The sequence below is a fragment of the Pithys albifrons genome, chromosome 3 (genome assembly GCF_047495875.1).
Source record: "Pithys albifrons albifrons isolate INPA30051 chromosome 3, PitAlb_v1, whole genome shotgun sequence".
In the NCBI taxonomy this organism is placed as follows: Eukaryota; Metazoa; Chordata; class Aves; order Passeriformes; family Thamnophilidae; genus Pithys; species Pithys albifrons.
In genome coordinates this window covers 56,331,465-56,352,357 of record NC_092460.1, presented here as the reverse complement: position 1 = coordinate 56,352,357, position 20,893 = coordinate 56,331,465, and the positions used below count along the sequence as shown (strand labels likewise).

General features: G+C 38.5%; 1 protein-coding gene, 1 long non-coding RNA gene and 1 pseudogene across 2 annotated transcripts in view; 1 reads left to right on the top strand and 2 right to left on the bottom strand.

Moving 5' to 3' along the window:
• Positions 1 to 2,244: 2,244 nt before the first annotated feature.
• LOC139669445 (uncharacterized) overlaps positions 2,245 to 20,893 on the bottom strand; it is a 32,986-nt gene continuing 14,337 nt past the window's right edge. Inside the window, exon 3 of the long non-coding RNA XR_011697261.1 lies at positions 2,245 to 2,368. This is a non-coding gene — a long non-coding RNA (uncharacterized lncRNA). The remainder of the gene's footprint in view (positions 2,369 to 20,893) is intronic.
• On the bottom strand, positions 9,197 to 9,316 carry LOC139670753 (5S ribosomal RNA; annotated as a pseudogene).
• The window catches only part of PLEKHG7 (pleckstrin homology and RhoGEF domain containing G7), a 31,638-nt gene continuing 25,849 nt past the window's right edge, over positions 15,105 to 20,893 (top strand). Inside the window, exons 1-3 of the mRNA XM_071549937.1 lie at positions 15,105 to 15,809; positions 16,958 to 16,980; positions 20,745 to 20,872. Of these exons, the coding sequence (XP_071406038.1) occupies positions 15,105 to 15,809; positions 16,958 to 16,980; positions 20,745 to 20,872 (856 nt within the window). The remainder of the gene's footprint in view (positions 15,810 to 16,957; positions 16,981 to 20,744; positions 20,873 to 20,893) is intronic.

The window sequence follows — 20,893 nt, the reverse complement described above, 5'->3', positions numbered from 1 at the left end:
CTGTCCCTTCTGCCTTAGGAAGCTAACTGACTTCACTTTCCTTTTCCCCTTCTGCATCTCTCAGGAAGGCTGCCGTTTTCTGTCATTTTTTTTTCTTCTTTTGTGTTTTTTTCCATACACAGGCAAATGCACTCAATTCTACTATAGTTTGCTGCCTAAGTCTTGTAGCTGATGTTATGGGAGGTCTTATCAGAGAAAAGGGAAAGAAGAGAGATTCAGTTCAGTGGACCTTCTGCAGCCCGCCAGAGTTAAATGCAACAGCAACAGACAGCACAGCAGGAGGAGTGGATGGCGGCTGCCAGACTGGAGACACAGAACTCTGTCACAGGGGAACATTACCTGTAAATCTCACATGTGGTCCCAGCTGAAGGCTAGTTCTGAAATCTCAACTACTGGTCTCTGTTTGGGGCAGGATTTCATGGTTCCATGTCATGTTCATTTAGGATTTAATTTTTCTGGGAAAAGCAACACATTAACTTGCAGTGTCCGGAGACACTTTTTATACTCCTCCACAGGAACATTCAGTATATATTCGAGATTTATTTGGAGATCCCCCTGCAGTGGTTTTGTAGGTCTTGAAATGACAGAGCTATGACTATTATTTTACCAGAGTTTGAGTCCTCTTAGTCATCATTTGAATGCATTCCTTATCCACCTGATAACTACAATTTTTTCCCTGGCTACAAACATATTGCTGAGAAATACTGAACACATACAGAGCTTTTCTGTGTGGGGTCATTCTCTCTGTTATATTGTCTTTGAGGGACTTCAGGCATCCATGTGAACAGCCTGTGATATACAGGAAAAAGCAGCTGCACATTACACAGCCAGATTGAACTGTGGCATTTCCTGATGTTTAGTGGTTAACTGTGTTAACACTCTTGAGTTAATGTCAGCCTTTGTATTTGATTTCCCTTGAATTTGTTGTTTGTGATTTTCTGTTGAGGATAACCTTTCAAAAGCCCAATCCCTCCTGCTTCAAAGCTATCCCGCTTAGACAATAATTACACAGCCAACATGAAATGCAGTTGGTGTTTGCCTCACCACTAGTTCAATTCTATCACTTTATTGTGCTTTTCTGTACCCAAGATGCCTTAAAAGTAATATATAAGTGAATTGTAAATAGCATCTTTCATTACTCCCTAAACTGGCACAATTTATTTTTTTTAATTATATCCTATCTAGTTTGTAATTGTTGTGGAGCTCAGGGAGCTTGGTTTATAATATCCAAACTTGGACAATTTCTTTCAAAATATCAGATTTTTTTTCCTAATTACATGCTTTCCAAATGTTCATATTTTAATCAATTAAAACCTCATTTTCTTTGCAAAAGTACAGAGCCTTGCAGTCCAGGGGTGCTATTTCCATATCAGTTCCAATCTTTAATTTTTCGCTTCGCTTTTGCTCAAAAATAATGCATTTTTCCACTGTAAAAATGGGGAGAGGAAGGGTCTTTTACACCATCCAGTTTCACTTCCTCAGAAAATGTTCCTAAACCCTTTTAAAGACAATTGCTTTTTCATGGAAAACTCCTGGGAGTGAGTTAGAAAATCAAATGGTTACCTCTATGCTGGGGTCCCTAAAGGCAAGAAGCAAGAGGAGTCTTGATTAACAACAGTAACAAAAACAAACACAACAAACCCTTTAAAGTATAACCCTTGCACTGGTTTTATTTCTTTTTGCAGAAGCCTGGCAGATTAATCCTGGGGTTTAACCTTCACATACCTAAATGTCTCAGGGATAAATGCACCAGTGACCCAAGCATGACACTGGCTTTCTTCTCATGTGGCTGATTTAAAACATGCTGACCATTGCTTCTGTCTACTGTCTCAGACTTTAAAGTTCCAGGCAAATTGTGTTCCTTTCCCCATGTGTTGATTTCTTGCTCTATAAACTGTACAGTAAGTATGACAGTCAGATAAATGGGACTTGGGGATGCATGGAAGATGGATGACAAATAGGTAAAAAGGACTGATTTCATTATCCCAAGAAAAGCAGTGATACAGTATGGTCATTCAAGCACTGGCACAGGTTATTCAGAGCCTGTGCAGTCTCCATCCTTGGAGGTTTCATGACCCGACACGAAGCCCTGAAGAACCTGGTCTGATCTCAGAGCCACCTTGCCTTTGAGCAGTGTTTGGAGTAGAAAGTCCTGAGGTCACCTGCAACCTAAATTGCTCTGTGACTCTATGTCTCAAACTCATCCGTACAGACACAATGACATTTCTAAAGCAAAAACCCACCTCAAAGGTTGCCGGATTTGAACAGGTTCAGAAAATCATACAGCAATTGCTTCTACCCAGCTTCTGGTGCTGAATTATGGCAGAGATGTAACTTTTGTGTTTACAGGTATGAGATGCTGGGACTCCTGCAAGAAGGAATGCCTGGCATTAGAGGTAGTTGAGTGATAATAGATCTCTCAAGGCTGAGGCTTCAGTTGTGTGCTACAATGTATCTGCTCACTGTGTTTGTCAGAAAAAAATGAAATTAGCAGCAGGCACTAACCTAAAGGTTTTAACAGCAGATCTGTCAAGTGAAACCATTTCACACCTAAAGAAACGGAACAGTGTGAACCAAAATGTATGAGTTGGACCTTTTATGAAATTGATTAAAAGCAGAACAGTTTGAGAGGTTGAGAGGAGAGTCTGTAAGAACTGGAGGGCACACACCAAATAAACAGTAGTCTGGAATGAAACTTCCTGTACAAGTGCCTGACGACTAGGCTATTTGCTGTGTTAGAGTGCAGGTTCTGGAGTGGTTTGGTTTGGTTGTGGTTTTTTTCTTTTTAACTATTATGGAGGTTTGGAGACTAAAAACACTTTGGACTCCTTCCTGATCAGTGAAGGGTCTCTAGAACTTCAATTTTGTCAGGCAAAAATTCATGTCTCTCTGTACTCAGGAATGAAGACCCTAAAATTGAATGTGATCATCCTGAGAAGTCTCAGTTAAAGCCAAGGCAGGACAACTTTCTGCTTCCTTGCAATACAAACTAAGTTAGTCAGTGACAGACAAGTTAACTCAAAGCACAGTGTTATTTCTGTAGTTGAAAATGACACTGTATGAGTGTCAAATTAACAAAATAAAAGTATTGTCCTCAATATGAACAGCTACATAACTCCAGAAATTCTTTTAATTACCAGCAAAGTTTTAGGGATGGGATGACACTCCCCTAACAAACTTTAGTCTCTCTATAAGCAATGTGGAAAGAAACATCTCCCAGGAATGGTGAAATGACATAAATAGTATGTGCAAAGACTGCAGGGCTAAAAAATATGGTCCAGAAAACATATGTTAACTAATCAATATTCAAAAGAGAGAGCTAAGTAACTGTCAGATTATTCTATCAGATTATTTTCAATTTAAAAGCAAAGAGAAAATTTTTATCCTTTTCTTTTCCTTTTAACAAAGATCCACATGCAACAGCCTGTCACTTTTCATTTTATTGTAAGTTCTGGGTTTTTTTTCTATTTGAGCAGATATACACAACTCAAAATGGAAAAAAAAAGTAACATTTCATTTATTAGTATTTCAACTGTCTTATTTCTCCTTTGAAAAATAATCATTAAATACTAAAATTCTTGCAAGTATGGATATCTTATCAAATGAGTTTTATTTGTCATTTTGATAATTGATTGTAAACTTCCTTATTAAACACACTCATTCTTCATAGAAACTGTTGTATTCATTACTGCCCAATGCATCCCATCAGGAATGTACCCATCTGTAACTGTATCAGTTTTATATTGATCATTTTGGATTTTTTCACTAGTTTTTTCTGAGACTTAATTCTGCTGGCAAACAGTCCTTCACTAACGGACTGTGAAATATTTGTAACTGCACAGCTTTCAAAGAAAACATAATCCAGAGTAAAAGCAAACCCATTGAATGCACTTATGTTGTTGTTTTCCCATTTAGGAAATTTCCTTTTGAGCTCTAGATGATTTCATTCTTTCTGCAAGGGACAAGAATAGAGTTGTTATACTAATCTGTAGCTTGTACCTCTATTAATCCTTCTTTTAGATCAACATGTATCTAAGGGGGTGGGTGCAATTCTAGTCTTAACACAGCTAAAATTCCAAGCCTTATTCCTAATAGGGATGTATAAATCACTTAGATCTGTCAATTACCAATTTAGCAGACCCCAAGTCCACGGAGACTGCTATTCATAATAGTTTGTAGCTGTAATTATATGTTACCATAGCATGCTATTATAGGATCTAAAATATAGAAATGTGTATGAATATCCTGTTGGGATGATAAATGTCCACTGTAGTGGAAAATCGTTAACTATTTCTTAAACACCAAAGGCACAGCACCATTTCTACTTGGAGCTCTAGGGAAATCGTTGCCTGTTTTTGTGATGCTCTTAGCTAGTCAACAGTACCACTGGATTTGTTCTTCAGGATGCATGGATGCAGACCAGGGATTTTTAGAGGTGTTCACACAATAAGCTGCTCTTGTTGTAAATGAAGTAGCTCTCTTAATGACTTAATAAAAGGCAGCTCTGCTTTACATTCAAGATGAATGCAACAAAAAGTCACCTTCTTTTGATTGTCTTTGTATTATGTTACAGTTACTGGGGAGTTAACGGTCCACTCACTACCTACTGACTGTCAACACCAAAATAATCTCTGAGGTCAGTTGTATTGTAATAATTTCCCAAGTGTTTTTAAGTGACTGCAAAGAGGATGGTAAGAAAATTACCATGTGACAAAAAAAAAAAAACCAAACCGTGACACAACAATTTTGTTTACCTCTATTTTCATTATGAGAAATACCATCCCTATTTTCCTCCACTATCTTTTCTCTTTAAGCTGATCTAAAAAAATAGACCACATGAATTGGTGTAGTGACAGTAATTCATGGTAGAGGTAACTTTTCTCTCATTCCCATAAACACGTATAAAAAAATTGATGTATCATTCCTTCATTGAAAAAAATGTTTTTGGTAACAATTTAAATTCATTTTAAATCCAAAGCGATGTTTCCCAGTTTGTGGGATGATCAGTCACCGTGTACTTAGATAATACTATCTGGTTGAGTCAAACAAATAAACAGGACAAATTCTCAGGATAACTCAGTGTAATTCAGGTGATTGTGCTGATCTGAACTGACTACCTCACTTCAACACCAGTCTTAAAGGGGTGCAAGAAGCAGTGCTGGATATATGGTGAGAGTCATATTTTGTATTGCCATTATAAGGTAGCATTTCCCATACATTTTTTTTGCTAACATTCAAAATTCACTTCTTCAGGTTTCAAAGATCACTGTAAAAAGAGAATGACCCACTATCTTCATATCCAAACAGTAAACAGGTAATGTACTTCCAAAACAAAAAAATGTCTTTGCCCAGCTAATACTAATAGCAACATCCAGCAACCAGGTCAGTAAGTGCAGCAAAAATTCCCTTTAACTTGCCCTTCTACTGTCCTGATATGTTTATCAGTTGGAAAATAGGTGTAATTTATTAAATTCAGATAATAATTTTGAATAAATTTTAGGAGACTAGATAGGAGTTTATACCTTTCCAAAATACTAAGTGGAGGGGCAGAGAGTGGGGTCAGGGTGGGGAGGGTTTCTTCTAAAGTAAGCTCATCTTACAGTACATTAGGTCCTAAAAACATATACAGAATTGAAAAGTGGTTTCAGATATTTAATGGGAATCATATCTTTTTCATTACTATGATTATCATGTGAGAAGCCACTGATGAGCAAACAGAAACAGACGTCATTGTTTATAACATATCTTGTCTTGCCAGGATAACTGTATCCACTAAATCCAGCTGTCTGGATAAACCAATGCCTAAATATAGTGGCAATGTGGGGAGGGGATTCAAAACTTTTTGTACCCAGTGTTGCATGTTTCCTGATGGTATCCAATACAGGTGGTATCCAGTATATGGCCCAGAACTTACTAGTTAAAAGTAAACATCCTTAAGGCTAGAATAGAAGGTAGTTAATAGAAATTTAATATAAAACTATGACTTTACATCTACAACTTTGTCTTGTGATCTTTCCCACAGCTGGCCAATCATATCTGTCACCATAACAACCTACTGTAGTACAGCTCATGGTGGCAAGGGTGCCAGATTCTTCTGATTCAGTGTTACTCTTCTGCCTTCGGTTTTTGCATTGAGCTGTGAAAAAGATGGTTATGTGGCTCACTTGAAGAAAAACCTCTGCGACTGCCAGTCTAATGACAGATGTCCTGGGAACCACATTAAAAGAATTCAACTAATTTATCAACACTCAAGCACCAGAATTTCAACTCTCTACTCCTGACTGATGATTTGTCAGCTGATTTCTTTCTCCATTTCAAGGTTGCTTTGCCTTCAGCTGGAAAACAACAGGTCTTTCCTTCATAATACCTGCAATAACCAACTTGCAGAGGTAAGAATACAGCTGGCTGAAACCAAGTGCAGCTTCATGGAAGACACTACTTTGGCTGTCTAGAATCCAGGTTTGAAGACGATACAGGTCAGATGAAACCTCCCCTGAAGCACACTGCATGCATTAGAGGCTTCATCATGGACTGCCGAGGGGCTTGAAAATTGTTGCTTCAAATGCATGACTGTCGGAATATGGATGACACAAATCCCTCTCTCAGATAACTTGATGGGAAATTGGAGAAAGCGGTCCGGAACCCCTCTGATCTGCCAGGTGCAATTCAGGCCTCACCCCTTGGCTGTTGTCTCCTAACTGTGTTTCAGCATTCTGTTTTGCACAACAGCATGGGGTTTTAGATTAGGTGCTGAGAAATGAAAGCCAGGCATGGTATCTGACAGGAAATCACTTGAATTGCTAAGAGCTATGAATGTTGTGACTGAGACGCTAAAGTTCAAGCTGACACACAATGAATTCATAAGGAAACTCTCAGAAGAGAAGAGGAACCACAAAAGGGAGTATAAATCAATATGAATAAAGTTTTCTTAAAAATAGTACATTTGTTGAATTATGCAATTTGGAAGAAATTCATATTACATGCAATAATACTCAGCAAATGTTTTCTTTTAGATATATTCTTTTCAAGCAACTCTTCAAATGCAAAAGTTCCAATTCTTGAAGTGGGCTGTCTTTAACATTAAAAACATTTTCTACTCAAAACAATGTTTCACTAGCCCAGAGCAAAGTTACATAGAGGGAATTCTTGCCAAGAAAGTCAAGTCATTTCTGGTTTACTTTGCTCAGAACAAAGTGCGTTTGTATTTTTATGTTACATATCATTACCCCAGTACAAATATCTACAGATGATCACAAGCCTCTGCCTTTTATCCATATTGGATATTAGGTGATTTCTGAATTTCAGCTTTTCTCCATACAGTTTGGGATATGCAAAAAAGTGAGCAATGAAATTGCATATAAGTTAGTTCTGAAGAATAGATAAAGTCTCTGCTTTTCATATAATTTTTGAAAGCTTTTCTACTTATAGGAATTAATAGAGGGTATGTTTGGCTTTGTTTTGTTTTGCTTCTATTGTTCATATTTTCAATTGCTTCAATGGAAATTAAAAATTAAATGCTTTATACAGAAATCATTGTGAAAACCTGAGAACACAGGTTGCACACACTTGCTAAGTTCTGTAAAAGTATTACTGTCTACCAATTTAAATAAAAGAATACTCATTACTAACGGCAGAATTTACAGTGCATGTAAATTTCATCCTTTTGCTTTGCCAGATTTTAATGATTTGGCAGAGATTTCATACAATAGAAGCTTGTCATTAACTGAAGTTTTTGAAACTTCTCAGGGAAAATGTTCTATATTATTGAGGGCAAATCAAGAGGACAAAATTTTGTGCCATAATAACAAAATAACAAAATGGAAATTTCTTCTTTCTTAAGTCTGGCTTTGGACTAATCACTTATAATTTTGTTGACAAATAGAGAAATTCCTTTTGTGTGTTTTAGGTTGGTCCCATGAAATATGCCAAAATTTGCCTAAGATAAAGCCTTGGAAAAATGTCAAACAGTCTGTGTCTGACTAAATTTCAGACAGTTTCTGTCCGTACTTACTGAAAGAATCAGCTGAACTTGCATGCTTTGTGGTTGCAACTCTGTGGCAAGTCAAGGCTTTCCTCAATAACTGAAAAGAGGAAGGTTCCTGTTGTTTTGGGTTTTTTTAATTAGAGATGGAAGAAGGAGGCTGGAAGACCAGTATTTTGATGCAAACCCAGAAACTCAGGAATGAGAAAGTAGCAGAGCATAAATCCCCTTTGACACTCTTTGGTTTCTTCGGTAAAGGACTCACTTCAGATGGTGGAGCAATGGTTGCACAACCTGCACAGTCCCCTGCATCATTTCATCCAGTTCGGGTGTTATCATGGGTCTTATCACACATTCATGCTGTGTGTCAGATAAGACCCTTCCTCAAGGTACAGGATGTCCTAGCTCAGGGACTGAATCACCATTAAGACATGTAGAAGAACTGCTGTCTTTGGATCACTCTTCTTTATTTGTTCAAAGGCTGAGAAATATGAGATGACTGATGTAGGCAATTATAGGTAGCAGGGACTTAGCTCAGTTGGTTAAAACTTGGTTATAATAATGCCAAGCTCATGAGTTCAATCCCCTGTATGGACCATTGACTTAAGAGTTGGACTCGATGATCCTTGTGGGTCCCTTCCAGGTCAGAATAGTCTGTGATTCTATGACGTGACTCCACATGAGGTGTCTGATGCTGAGAATTATGGGGAGAGAGACAGGAGGTCTCATGTGGGTATTTCTCCAGAGAACACTTTGTATCTCTTAATCTACTGCATAGTTTCTGAACTTATTGCAGGCGTCAATAAGTGCATGCCCTTTATTCCCTGTGTGCTTGACTTGAGACCTGAGGTCTGATTACCGAGGCTGTTGAACACTTAAACTGCAGCTGATGTCAATAGCATCTGTGCTCTGAGCCTGTTAAAAGTTATACAAAGCAAAGTATATGGAAAGCAGGATATCAGATGTTTTGATATGGACTGCAAGAATGAGTTATTTTTGCCAACTTACTTTTTATTAGTGTGGCTATGTATGGCCAAACTTCGCGAACGAAGATTTGGGAAGGGCTCTCCCCACGTGGCTGTGCCCTTCCAGCCTGCGCAGTGGATTTTAGGTGAGGCTCAGCGTGCGCAGAACTGGCCCCACCGTTTAAGTCCTGAGGTTCATCTGCCACGGCCGAGCGAGCTTGGACAGTGACAGTGAAGTCCTCAGGACTAGAACCTACAGCACCCGGCATTTCCCAGGAGGTCTCCCATCCAAGTACTAATCAGGGGCTGACCCTGCTTAGCTTCCGAGATCTGATGGGATCGGATGTCAGGGAGGCATTTAACTGTGGATATATCTACTTTGTATTGTGAAAGCATCAGTGTGGAGACCACAGCCAACTGTCTTACCACAGAAATACTTCTAAGAGGAATCTCACTGATAGACCACGAGATAAGATTCCAAGTGTGTTCTGAAGATTAAGCTCTCTTTAGGATGCACACACACACACACCATATAGACTATCTGACCTCAGAACCAATTCTTACCTGGCTTGCCCTGCAGCTCTTGGCATTGACCTGCACTCTAGCTGGAAACCCATAACATCACACCATGCCCCTGTACTGGTAACCCACTGCACTTGGTCTATTCCTACAGGAGTGCAGCAGATAAGGTGGGATGCACAGCCTGATTTTTAAGGCCAAGTCATACTGCAAAGCTGAAACAGACCTCACAGGACTATAGTCAGGATTGCAGACATGCCATTTTCTTTCATTGTTTTGGAAGGGCTGTCAAGCGGCCATGAACATGTCATATGGACTCAGAAGCAAACATCCATTTGAGGGACTAACCCGTTAGTTGTGCTCAGAGAATATAATAGCTAGGTAAATATGTTCAGGACACGCCAAATTCTGGAGGTTATTTGACACAATAAAGCCAATTTCCAAAGAGGATTAGAGGAAGAAGAGTGGAGCAAAGAAAGTTTTTTACCTCAGTGTAGAGAATGTGCAAGCTTTTGAGGACAAACATCCGAAAGGCTGGGGCATTGCAACAGGAGTCCCTTTGGCTGATGCACAGAAACCTTTCAAGGGATGAAAGATAATCAGCAACCTGACATTTTCTGATGTGTGAAAAATGCAGCACAGGTTTCCCTATGAGCCTGTCCTATAAATTGGATGCAACCCAGGATCCTAACCAGCCAGGACTAGCTGAGATGGTGTTTGTCCTTGCCCATGTGTGAGAGACATTCTTTACTTGTCAGCAGTCAGAGATAATTTGGATCTGGCAGATAATCTCATACAGAACAAAAGAGACATTTCAGAGAAACATAAGAAAGAGCAAATGCAACAAGTGATGCTTGAAAGCCCAGGAGGAAAGCTAAAGTATTCTCCAGCCAGCTCTGTGAACCTAAAGGACCTGCAGGGACATTATTGTAGGTACAGAATCCTGGACTACACTATTTTATTCCCGGATCTTCCATCCTAAAGGGTGTCAGTAGCCAAAAGGCCAGCTAGGTGTGTTACAGCTGCAGGGGGGTCTGTGACAGAGCTGTGAGGCACTTCTAGATAATGCTGCACTCATTTATCTCTACCCTGATACTAAGCTTCACTTGTTCTCTAGCAATATACTTAGAAAACAAGAGCTTCAAGGCTACAGCTCAGCCCAAGTTTTGGATTAGACAAAGCAGAAAACCATAAATTATAGAATTTCTTAGCTCTTAAGAGGCGAGGCAGCAAAGCTGAGAATACGTTTGGTCCACTTGGATATAGTTAGTGCTCTGGCAAACAAATGAGGCTACCCTAATTCTAAGGGTAAACCAAATTAAAGGATACAGAGTTGTACAGAGAAAATCTGGGGATCTCCTTTATTACGAAGTGACCTTCCAGGTGAGAGGGAAGAGGGCTGGCTGGAACAGTCAGTGGTCTATACCACTGAGGTTACACAGCATAAGGTTTCAGCATACAGATATGATGCAGCACTGTGATTAATATGCCAGTTCAGAAGGTGACTGCAGAGGCCAGTGAGTACACCTGGTTGTATGTATTTCTGGAACAACCAGGGAAGTAGGGCTGGAGAAAATGCTTAGGACTGACTTGGTTATGTTTAAAGTTAGCAGATATTGCTGACCTGAAGTAACATCTTGATCTATAAAGGGGCATAGGTCTAATCTGGAAATTAACCCTGGTAGGAGTAACCTGGAAATCCCATCAGGTGGTTAAAAGACCATGGTTAAGGGTTACAGTCCATGTCAGCAAAGGCCAAAGAACTGAGGCACTGGCTATGCTCAAGGGAGACTTCCAGGAAATGATGCATAAAAGACAACTGATTAGCTTCAGATTGGAGGTGCATTTAAGAGTAAAGTTAGTTGACAGAAAGCTGAAATTTGAGCATATATGTTTATATTTACACCAGAAGAAGACATTCATCTAACGTAATTAAAGCACATGCAAGGTAATGGGAGCTTAGTCAGTTAAATGACCTGGCTGCATTTTCTTCTGAGGATGAAAATTATAGTTCAAGGAATTAATGCTATGGCAAACTTTAGAATTGAGTCTGTAGTTGGAGCTAGAATGATAACAGTTTGGAAAGTGTAGTAGTTTATGTAACTTGTGAAATTGTGAAGGAGCCACTTAAGTACACGTAGTTGAAGCTGAGAGTGGCAGTTATCACAATTAGGTCTAAGAGGCAAGCTAAGCAGTGCAAGTGAATTCTGGGAAAAATGAGTTCCCCTAGTCCCCCAAGTTAAACTAGAGAAGTGCTTAGACCTTTAAGAATATTTTTAATTCTGGTTAAAAGAAGTTAGATAGAGTTCTCAATTTATAACACCAGCAAGCAGGAAGGAAATAGAATAATTCCTTTATGTAAACTAGTAGGTTGACTCAAGTATACTGATCTCATTAGGGATAAGTCTCAGCTAGAATTAAAAAAAAAAAAACCAAACAAACAGCAACACCAAAAAACTCCAAAGTCTCAATCAGAACTAACTGATAAAAAACTACCTCAAAACAAGGTTTTTGCCTAGCTACACTCAAAGACACTCAAACCAGACCCAGAACTACATGCCAGAAAGTAGTTCAAACCAAACCTGATCTCAGGCTAGCACTCTAACATATTTATTTTACTCTTATCTACTCAAATCTCTCTTTCAAAATGAATCCCACATGGCAGTTATCAAGGCCATTTCATCTAATCCTGAAACTAGTATCACCTTGAGATTAGAATAAGGAGTCAAAACAACACAAAACAAAAATCAATCAAATAAAAAAAAAACAAAAACAACCTGTCCTGACCCCCCTGGCTCCCAACACCTCTCCTCCCCCTCCCCCACCCAAAAAAAAGAGAGAGAGAAAAAAGTCTTATGCTCCTAAAAGCCTTTGTCAAAACAAATACATTTGTATTATCAGCTCTCTCAGCTGCGGTGACCACATCTCTTTTTCTTAGAAACCAAAGCAGATAAATACTAATATAAACACTGTAACACTGTCACAGTTTTGCAAATGAGTTCTTTGAGTTTGTTTTCTCACTTCTTTCTCTCTGAATAATCCAGTCACATCTAATGGTACACCAAATCAAAGGCATTTACACCAGTTTTGGGGAATATTGATTTGGTTTGAGGATGAATTCTGAAAAAAAATCTTTACAGAAAATGAAAATATTATTTGGCAAAGGTTATCTACACTTGCAAGTGTTCACTAATCCCTCTGAAAATGTGTTAATTACACAATGGATTTAAAAATTTGTAGGAGTTAGTATTTCCTTACAAGTTATCTGTCAAATAAACTTTTTCCCAAGTTTCAATTAATATAACCAAAGAATGCCTAAATCAGTTTTGGTGATTTCCAATCAGTTCTGCAACACAACAAAACAGTGAATTATCAATGTTTGGAGAAATTCTCAAACACTGTGGTACTAAGATTTGTGTTCAAAATTACTCAGCTAGTTAGCACATTTGATAAAATTAAAAATTAATTATAAATAATAGAACCGAGGGATATATCAGTACTATACTTCCACAAAAGATGAACAATGCCAGGTTAGAGCCAGCCAAATGAATCAAGACAAGCAGAATTAAAAAAAAAAAAAAAAAATAGTTGGAGAGTAGAAGCAGATAATCTGCTCTTCCAACTTATTGCATACCTGCTTGAGATCTCTTTTCCCAAATTTTATCAATGCAAGAAGTCCAGAAAAATATAGAAGGTATGAAGTTCAATCAAATGTATGGATCATATTACCTTTTGTTTACAGGCATTAATCCTGAAGCCACTTCCATCTGACCTGATAAACAAATCCCCTAGAAATAAATCGACAAGAAAAAAATATTTCCCTATACCAGCATTCAGTAAGGAGGCTTTAAGAGAGAAAATGCTGCTATTTAGACTAGCACCAGTTGATCAAGCTTTTGTCGAAAATTTATTTTAAAAGGACATGACATGTTGGTGAAACTTCACTTGGCTACCTTGGTAAGTTTAATCATATAATTGTTCTGCATGTGTGTGCCCTATTTCTGCATTTTTTAACCATGAGTTTTCTTCACAAATATTCCGTTGCTGACAGTCTACTCATAAAAGTAACACATAAGTACTCATAAAGAAACTCATAGGTTTTGACTTATTTAAAAAAAAAAAGCTTGCTAAACAGAAAAGTAAAAAAATTATCATATTTTTAATATAAGATTTCCTTGAAAAGATGTCTTCAAACTTTTCTACTTCTGCAGCAGAACACTATTCACATGAATATCTGGAAACTGCATGCTGAGGTGCAAAATTCTGCCCAGAGAAGGAGTAAAACATTAAAAAATAAAAAAGCAAAGAGAATACCTTGCCAAACAACTATCAGTGAGATGTGATCGCCCTTTAAAAAATAAAAGTGTTGAAATAGTAAAAAGAAATATCACCAATTCTCAGAGCAATGGCATGCAATCATATCTTCATTCAGAAGGGGAAATAGTAGTAATTTATGATTATGATCATTCTGCTAGATCTTAAATGTGACTTTTAATAAGCATATATGTTAATTAGCTCTCATCCATTAAAGAGGAATTAATAGAAGCAATATATTTGTGACTGTTCACTACAGTTGTGAAAGAAGCCATTTCTGTTGTAAAGAATTATACTTTTTTTTCCTTTAAGAATCTTCTACAGGCTGAAGAGTTTGTAAAAAGCAATACTTTGAACCTGCAAACTTGATGAAATAACCTGTTTCTAATAACTTTATAAATCGATCTGATGGGACTACATAATTAGACAGAAAAAAGCCATATTTGATGTGTGATATGCAATAACTCAAGAGAACAGTGAAAATGTGTTTTAAAAAACTACTAATAAAGTTCCCCAAATAAGCCAGCAATCATGAACAGATTTAAGATTTCTCTTAGCAAAGAAGCTAAATTACAGAGTTTGAAATCATAATCTTCATTATTTCTTGAAATGTCAGTCCGATTTTAGAGAGACTAGACATCAAAATATCTTAAAGTTTCATGAATCACACAACATATGACTATTTCCCAATCAATCAACAGATAAGTTACTAATATAAATCATTGGTTTCATCATTTGATTACAGCTTAAATATAATGTTTACTACAAATTACCTTACCTGCTAAAAAAGAATCAAAAGCAATTAGACACACCTTACCTAATTGTTAAAGTGTATTTGCTTAGGAATTCAGCCAGTAATTAGTATTTGTACATAAAGGATTTTGGACCAAGTCCTGAGACCTAGAGACTTCACTTTTATCCCATGTACAGCAGTGTTACAATCTCACTTATCAGTGGGGGAGTGGCAACTTGAAATTAGGCAACTGCAGTACCAGATGAGTAGGGTTTCTAAATACACAGTTACTATTTAGTAGATCTAATTAGAACTACTGACTGATGCTGACACTGCTTACAGACTCAAAGTTAGCAGCTGTTCAGTTTGCAAAACTGGGTCCTGAAACTGCTGAAACCTGCATTTCCACAGGATTCAATGTGAAGGTAATTGTTTCTTTACTAGTGCACATATCTACAGAGTTTTGTTTAGATTTTTTATTCCATTTGCATATTTTCACATTTAAAAATTCATATGGCAAGTTTATAAGAACCTTTTCTGATCATGTTTCCTAGGTACACATAGCTATAAACCTTTATGCTGTAAATTAAGGATGCAACAGCCAAGCTCTGATTATTCTCCAGATCTGGTCAAAGAAACCTGCACCAGCATGGAACTTCTAAAGAGGGAAGCTGATCTCCATAAAGAAAATGTTACTTTGTCTGGAAGCTGCAGCCCAGAAGATGCCTTCAGTTCAGGTGAAATGCAGGCAGTACCAGTTTGTATGGACACTACCTTGCCTCCAGGGGACTACATTCGAAGAAGAGGTTATACAGAGTCTTCACTTCTGAAGTCTTCTTCAGAGGAGTGCCTTGGAAGCCATCATGCACCTGTCCAGTTTGACCGTCATGCTTTGGCCAGAATTTCCACTTCTCCAACTTTAAGGCGACTACGGATGGCCTCTGCCTCACAAGTACTGTCATCTCAGGACTGTTCTGACATGGCTCAGCTGGAGAATCAAAAAGAATACACTGGCTCTCTCCACCACATTTGTAAGAGTCCACCTCGGTGCATTACAATTTCCTCATTGTCGTTGCCTTCTTGTGTCCATGCAAAATTACTATCTTCCAAAGCCAAGTCTGAGACAACTACAGCAGCTCCAGAGTCTGATGTACCCAGACCAAAGCTTCCAAGCCTAGAAGATGCTCTTAGTAATGGTACTCCCAGTGAGCCACCCAAAAACTCTTGGAGAGCCAATTCTGCTACGCTGCCTAGGAGACTCCCCCACCCAAGTCCTACAGCATGGGTGGGTGTCCAGGTAAGAGAAACAGGAGGATGCAACTTCTCTTTCAGTCTTTCATATTCAGTGTTGGTCCATCATGGCCCAAGTGCACATATAAACTGCAAACTGTCTTGGATAGAGCAGACCACTGATTTCTACACTCAACAGGCAGGGAGATTTTTCTTTCCTAATCAGTAAGAAATGGAAGTTCCAGTCTTGTCTCTTGGTGACCAGACTGGCCTAGTTCACTCTTGCACATGGGCACTCTTTCCCACCCCTGCCCATTCACCCTGCTGGGTCAGTACAACTGTTTCTGGGGCTATGGAAGAACAAGACTAAGTAATTTATCAAGTTTTGGATTGGGTGTTACATCATTTTCTTTCAATCCACCCTTTAACTCTTCGGGAAAGTTATTTCTGATGAGGCAGCTCTCTATTCTGCTTTACTGAATGGCATTACTAACCCAAATAAAACCAAGAATTAAGTTGGCTAAGGCAAATTTTAAGGTCTGCCACCAGCAAAGGACGATGTTCCATTTTCTTTGTTTATGTCCACTTATCTAGCTCTGCCATTCACTGCCCCCTTTCCTTTTTTATGTCCAGCTCCATAAATGAACAGGCAATTGTACAATCCTTTCTGGGAAAAGAAAAAGAAAAAAAGAAACCCTGGTCCAGTGAGTGTGAGCGTTAGTAAAGAGAAATCAGTAAAGGAGGAGCTAGCTAGACTTTCATCTTTCCATGACAGCAAACTACCATTCAGCTCTCCACAAGGACAAAAGGACAGGCATTCTATAAGTCAGGTTTGCTATTAGATCTGCTTTCAAAGACCTTCCATTACATGCACAAGCAGTTAACTTTGCACACATGCTCGACTCTGTCCTCATGCAAACTGCCTACACACACATTTCACTGAAGGTGGATGGTGTCACATAGGTGTACAGATCTTTACTAACTGGTTAGTTTTGCACTACAGGCAAAAGGCTATTTTCCCCCTTCTTCAAATATAGAAAACTTTCTGGATACCAGATGTGTTCTCCTCCTTTCTCCACAATAGTGAAAATAATTAGCCAATGCCCAAGCCTATTTAGTACATTTCTATTCACAACTGAGTTCTTCTTTTTCACAAAAATCAGATTGCTTGCTCACTTTCTGACGAAGTAACTAGAATATTTCACTTTCTTTCAGAAGAGTGGACTGCCCATACAAAGGTATGCATATATTTGTTTTATCTGATTCTTAGCTTGACTTTTATACATTTTTAATGAATCCACTTCACTTTAAGACAAAACTGAATAGTCAATCATGTATATCTAACTCAAACTTAATTTGTAGATTTGCTGTGTGAAATGCCTGTCACCAGCTCCCTACATTTTAAAATGAGATTTTCTTTCAAAAGTGGCCCCAAATCCCTTAGCTATATTTCATGCAGTATTTCAGCCAGATCATGGGGGAGCTCTGCACTAGGAACTAACTGCCAAAAGGTCTGGTTGTTCAGCTTAGCAGTGTCAAATTTCAGCTTGAAGAATGTGAAACATCTCATAATCTTGAGCAACATTCTTCAAAACTTTGTGGAAAGGGAAAGGGAGCAAAGAACCTAGCAGAACTGCTCAATATTGTTCTCACATATGAGCGAAGCAGATCTAGGACTGCTACTGGATAGGGGGATTCTTAATCCTACAAACTAAGAAGAATACATAGAATACCTGGATTTTATAAGTTAGTGCAGGCAAGATGGAGTGTTGCATGCCATAAACCTGTGCAGAGAATTGCATCAAGGTTTTACAAGTAATTATCAGAAAGTAAAAGTTTTACTAGAAGTTATTTTGATTCAGATGTGTTTCTTTCCTTAGGAAGTTCCAATGTTTACAGAAGGGGAAGAACATTTTATTTTCTCCCCATACAACAAGGAGCAGGAGATAGTACCTCTCTTTATAGCCATACTTCTCTTGCTGATGGAGTAGTGCTCCCTTCACTCATGATCCCCTCAAGGATGTTTGGGACTGGCAGGTTTGGAGCAGACTGATTCAGTCAATGAGTCTTTATACAACACAGTTCTCTAGACGATGTTTAAGAGATGTGTGCATGTATCTGAAATTACATGCTCGCTGTAGAAAAGGCCTCCTAGATTTTCTGAATTGTTGGAATTTACAACCCACTCTTTAACATTTGAATTTATAATGGAATTGGGGAAAGATCTTTTCATCTGCATGTGAAAACATGTGATCTGTACCTATAGTGGGAAGAGTCTGCTCTGGTCCAACTCAAAACTGTAATACATAAGCATATCTCACTGACAGGACAAAGATTTGCAAGATCTGTAGCAAAATTCTGAGGAGCAATTGTAGATATTGAATGCAGAGGGAGAGAGTCAACATTTAGTGTGCACACTTTCTCTTGGTGCTTATTGTATAGGCAATATATATTAATACTGGGTTGGGACTTCCCTTCAGAGGGAGCCAATTACAATACTGGCTGTGGAATTCTATCTAGACACCTTTTAAAATCAGGAAACCAAAAGAGAAACAAAGCAAGATTTTTTCCATAGTCACAAGCAGGAAAGATTGTCAAAAGGTGTTTTGGATGATATATTATGACTTCTATCTTTTGTCTTGATCAATATTAAAATGTGCAAAAATATTTAAAAAAAAAACCACTAGGTTCTGCTTTAAACCTTCTTTGTCAAGTTTAATTTGGTTCAAGGTCTGGGTTAAGCCTGTATTCAGCTCCTCCTTTATCCAAGTATTTAGTCTAATTCCTTAGCAGCTAATCCCTTCTTATCACAGCCAGTGAAAACTGTTGAAATGTTAGATTATTCTCTCTGTCTATAAGCACATTAGGACAGTAGGCAACTCCACTCCAAGACTGATGTAAATATGGTCCTGGGTAAAATTATATTTCTGTCCTTCAGTTTTAATGAACATATTTTCTCCTTGCTCCCAGACTGTACTTTGGAAAACCTTTCTTAAAGCACCCAGGCTCATTTTAAGCAGCCTTCCCCACACAGCCTTCAGTTAGGAATGCCAGTACATCTCTGTCAGCATGGCAACTTGCTGAACTTGCTGATGCCAACTGAAAATAATCAGCCAAAATAAATATAAAAAAGGTCAAGAAGGACAGCACAGAGAGAAGTATATATGGTGGAGAGAAAGTGAGATGCTAAACCAACACAGCCATGGAAGAAAACTTTGATAAAAGCAAAGCTTAAGTTTACTCTCAGCTTATTTTCTCCTTTCACCATGCAGCATATCAGAGACTGTGTGGGAAACTGCATTGCACTATTTCCTAAAGTAAATCAGCTAAGGAAGAGTCTTCCCAGTAACTGCCAAGACAGCTAATTTTTGATTACTTGAAGGCGGTGTATCATCTGTCTTGATCATTAACAACACTGAAAATTTGCACTAGGTAGCACTTGGTGCCCCTCTCAGGAAGGTACTCCTGAGAGGAGCACTCCTCTCCCTTACACTGGTACAGGCTTGCAGACAACCAAGAAACAGACACCACCCATAAAACCTCTCAAACCATATGCTAGGGGTTCAATTTCATGAAAAACCTCAGAGTTCCATTGTAAACCCTAAACCTAAACAAAAAAATCCTATGTTCCCCATTCAGTAGGACTATCAGAAAAACTTCTAAACAACTCCTGCATTGCACCTTGTAATCTCCTCAACATGTAGCTTTCAAGCCCCAATGTGTTCATGCTTGAAGTGTTAAGACCTGGCCATCCTGATAACCTACAGCCCTCCCTGTTGTTACAAGCAGCTTTCATCTATAGCAGTGTAGTGCTTAGCTAAGGCAATTGCAAGCAATGTCACTGTCAGATCATAAAGAAAAGTATCATCTCCATGCCCTAGTACATGTACAAAATCTGTTTTCTGCCTGAGATCTCATCTGCCAGTTGATAACTTGTCATGCATGTAAGGGAAAAAATACACCTGTCAGGTTTCACATCAAGTTTTGTCAAATGGCTAGATATTCACAGTAAGGTAAGGCCTAGGCAAAAAAAGTCCCAGTAAGAATAACACAGTTTTTATACATGCACACACATTCTGTGCCTCCTCCCTCAGCTACTGCCCTTTGAACTCTAATGCAGTCTTCATGCATCAGTCAGCTGAAGGCAGCACAACAGCAGCTGCAGACACCAGTCCCTTTGCAGCAGTATACTAACACAATTAATTAGGTATTGGTGTGAATCACCAAAATCCAAAAAGATTTCTGATATACACGAAGAGTTTCTGTATGTGAATGCAAACAGCCTCTGGCACAAACATGCTGTTGGATACAGAATGCCTGTGTCACTTTCCTTGATGGATCTACATCCTGGACAATGCTCTCTGTTAGGAACAACAATAGCTGGAAAGAGACATTTGGTTTTGATCAGTAGGGCCACTGAGTCTTATTATATTCAAAATAAAAAGTATTTGAAAAAGAAGAAAAAAATGCCCAAAATATTTCGAAAGCAAGTACTGCAAGCTAACCAAAAGGTTAACTATTTTTTTAGAAAAACCCAACATTTTGTTTCACCAGTGTTCTTTCTTTTCCTGAAATCACCTGAATTATATGAAGATTAAAACCAATGACAAGTCACATATATCAGTTAGGAACATAGTATTTAACTGCTCCTTTGGACTCCAGTGCCAAAACATAAATTTGGAAATCCCCATTTATTTTTTGCCTAACCTCAGAAGAACCCAAGATTTTCCAATATTTAAATACTCTAATCACTCATTATCTGAGGCAAGCCATGGCCATAAGCTCCTTGATCTCAACACCAATGAGGAGATGGAAAGGTAATTAGATATTTGCTGTTAATCACTGAAATTTTCTACTCCTCGTTCTTTTAACACATTATGTCATAGCTACTGTGATTTGGTTTTTAGCTGATTCCCTCCTATATCAGCAAGGAGCCCTTCAGAAGTTTTCTCAGCAGCCTCAAGCGGAGAGAGATGATGTGTATTGTTGTTGCATCTGACAGATCAGCCGAGCGCAGGCGTAGCTCCCTGGTAGTGAGTCTGCCAGGACTTGAGGTGTTCCCTGGAGACCTCCTGGTGTCAGACAGTTCCATGGACTACCTGCCCTACTCAGCCTTCCTGCTAAGTGCAGGTCAGACACAGGGTGGAGTTT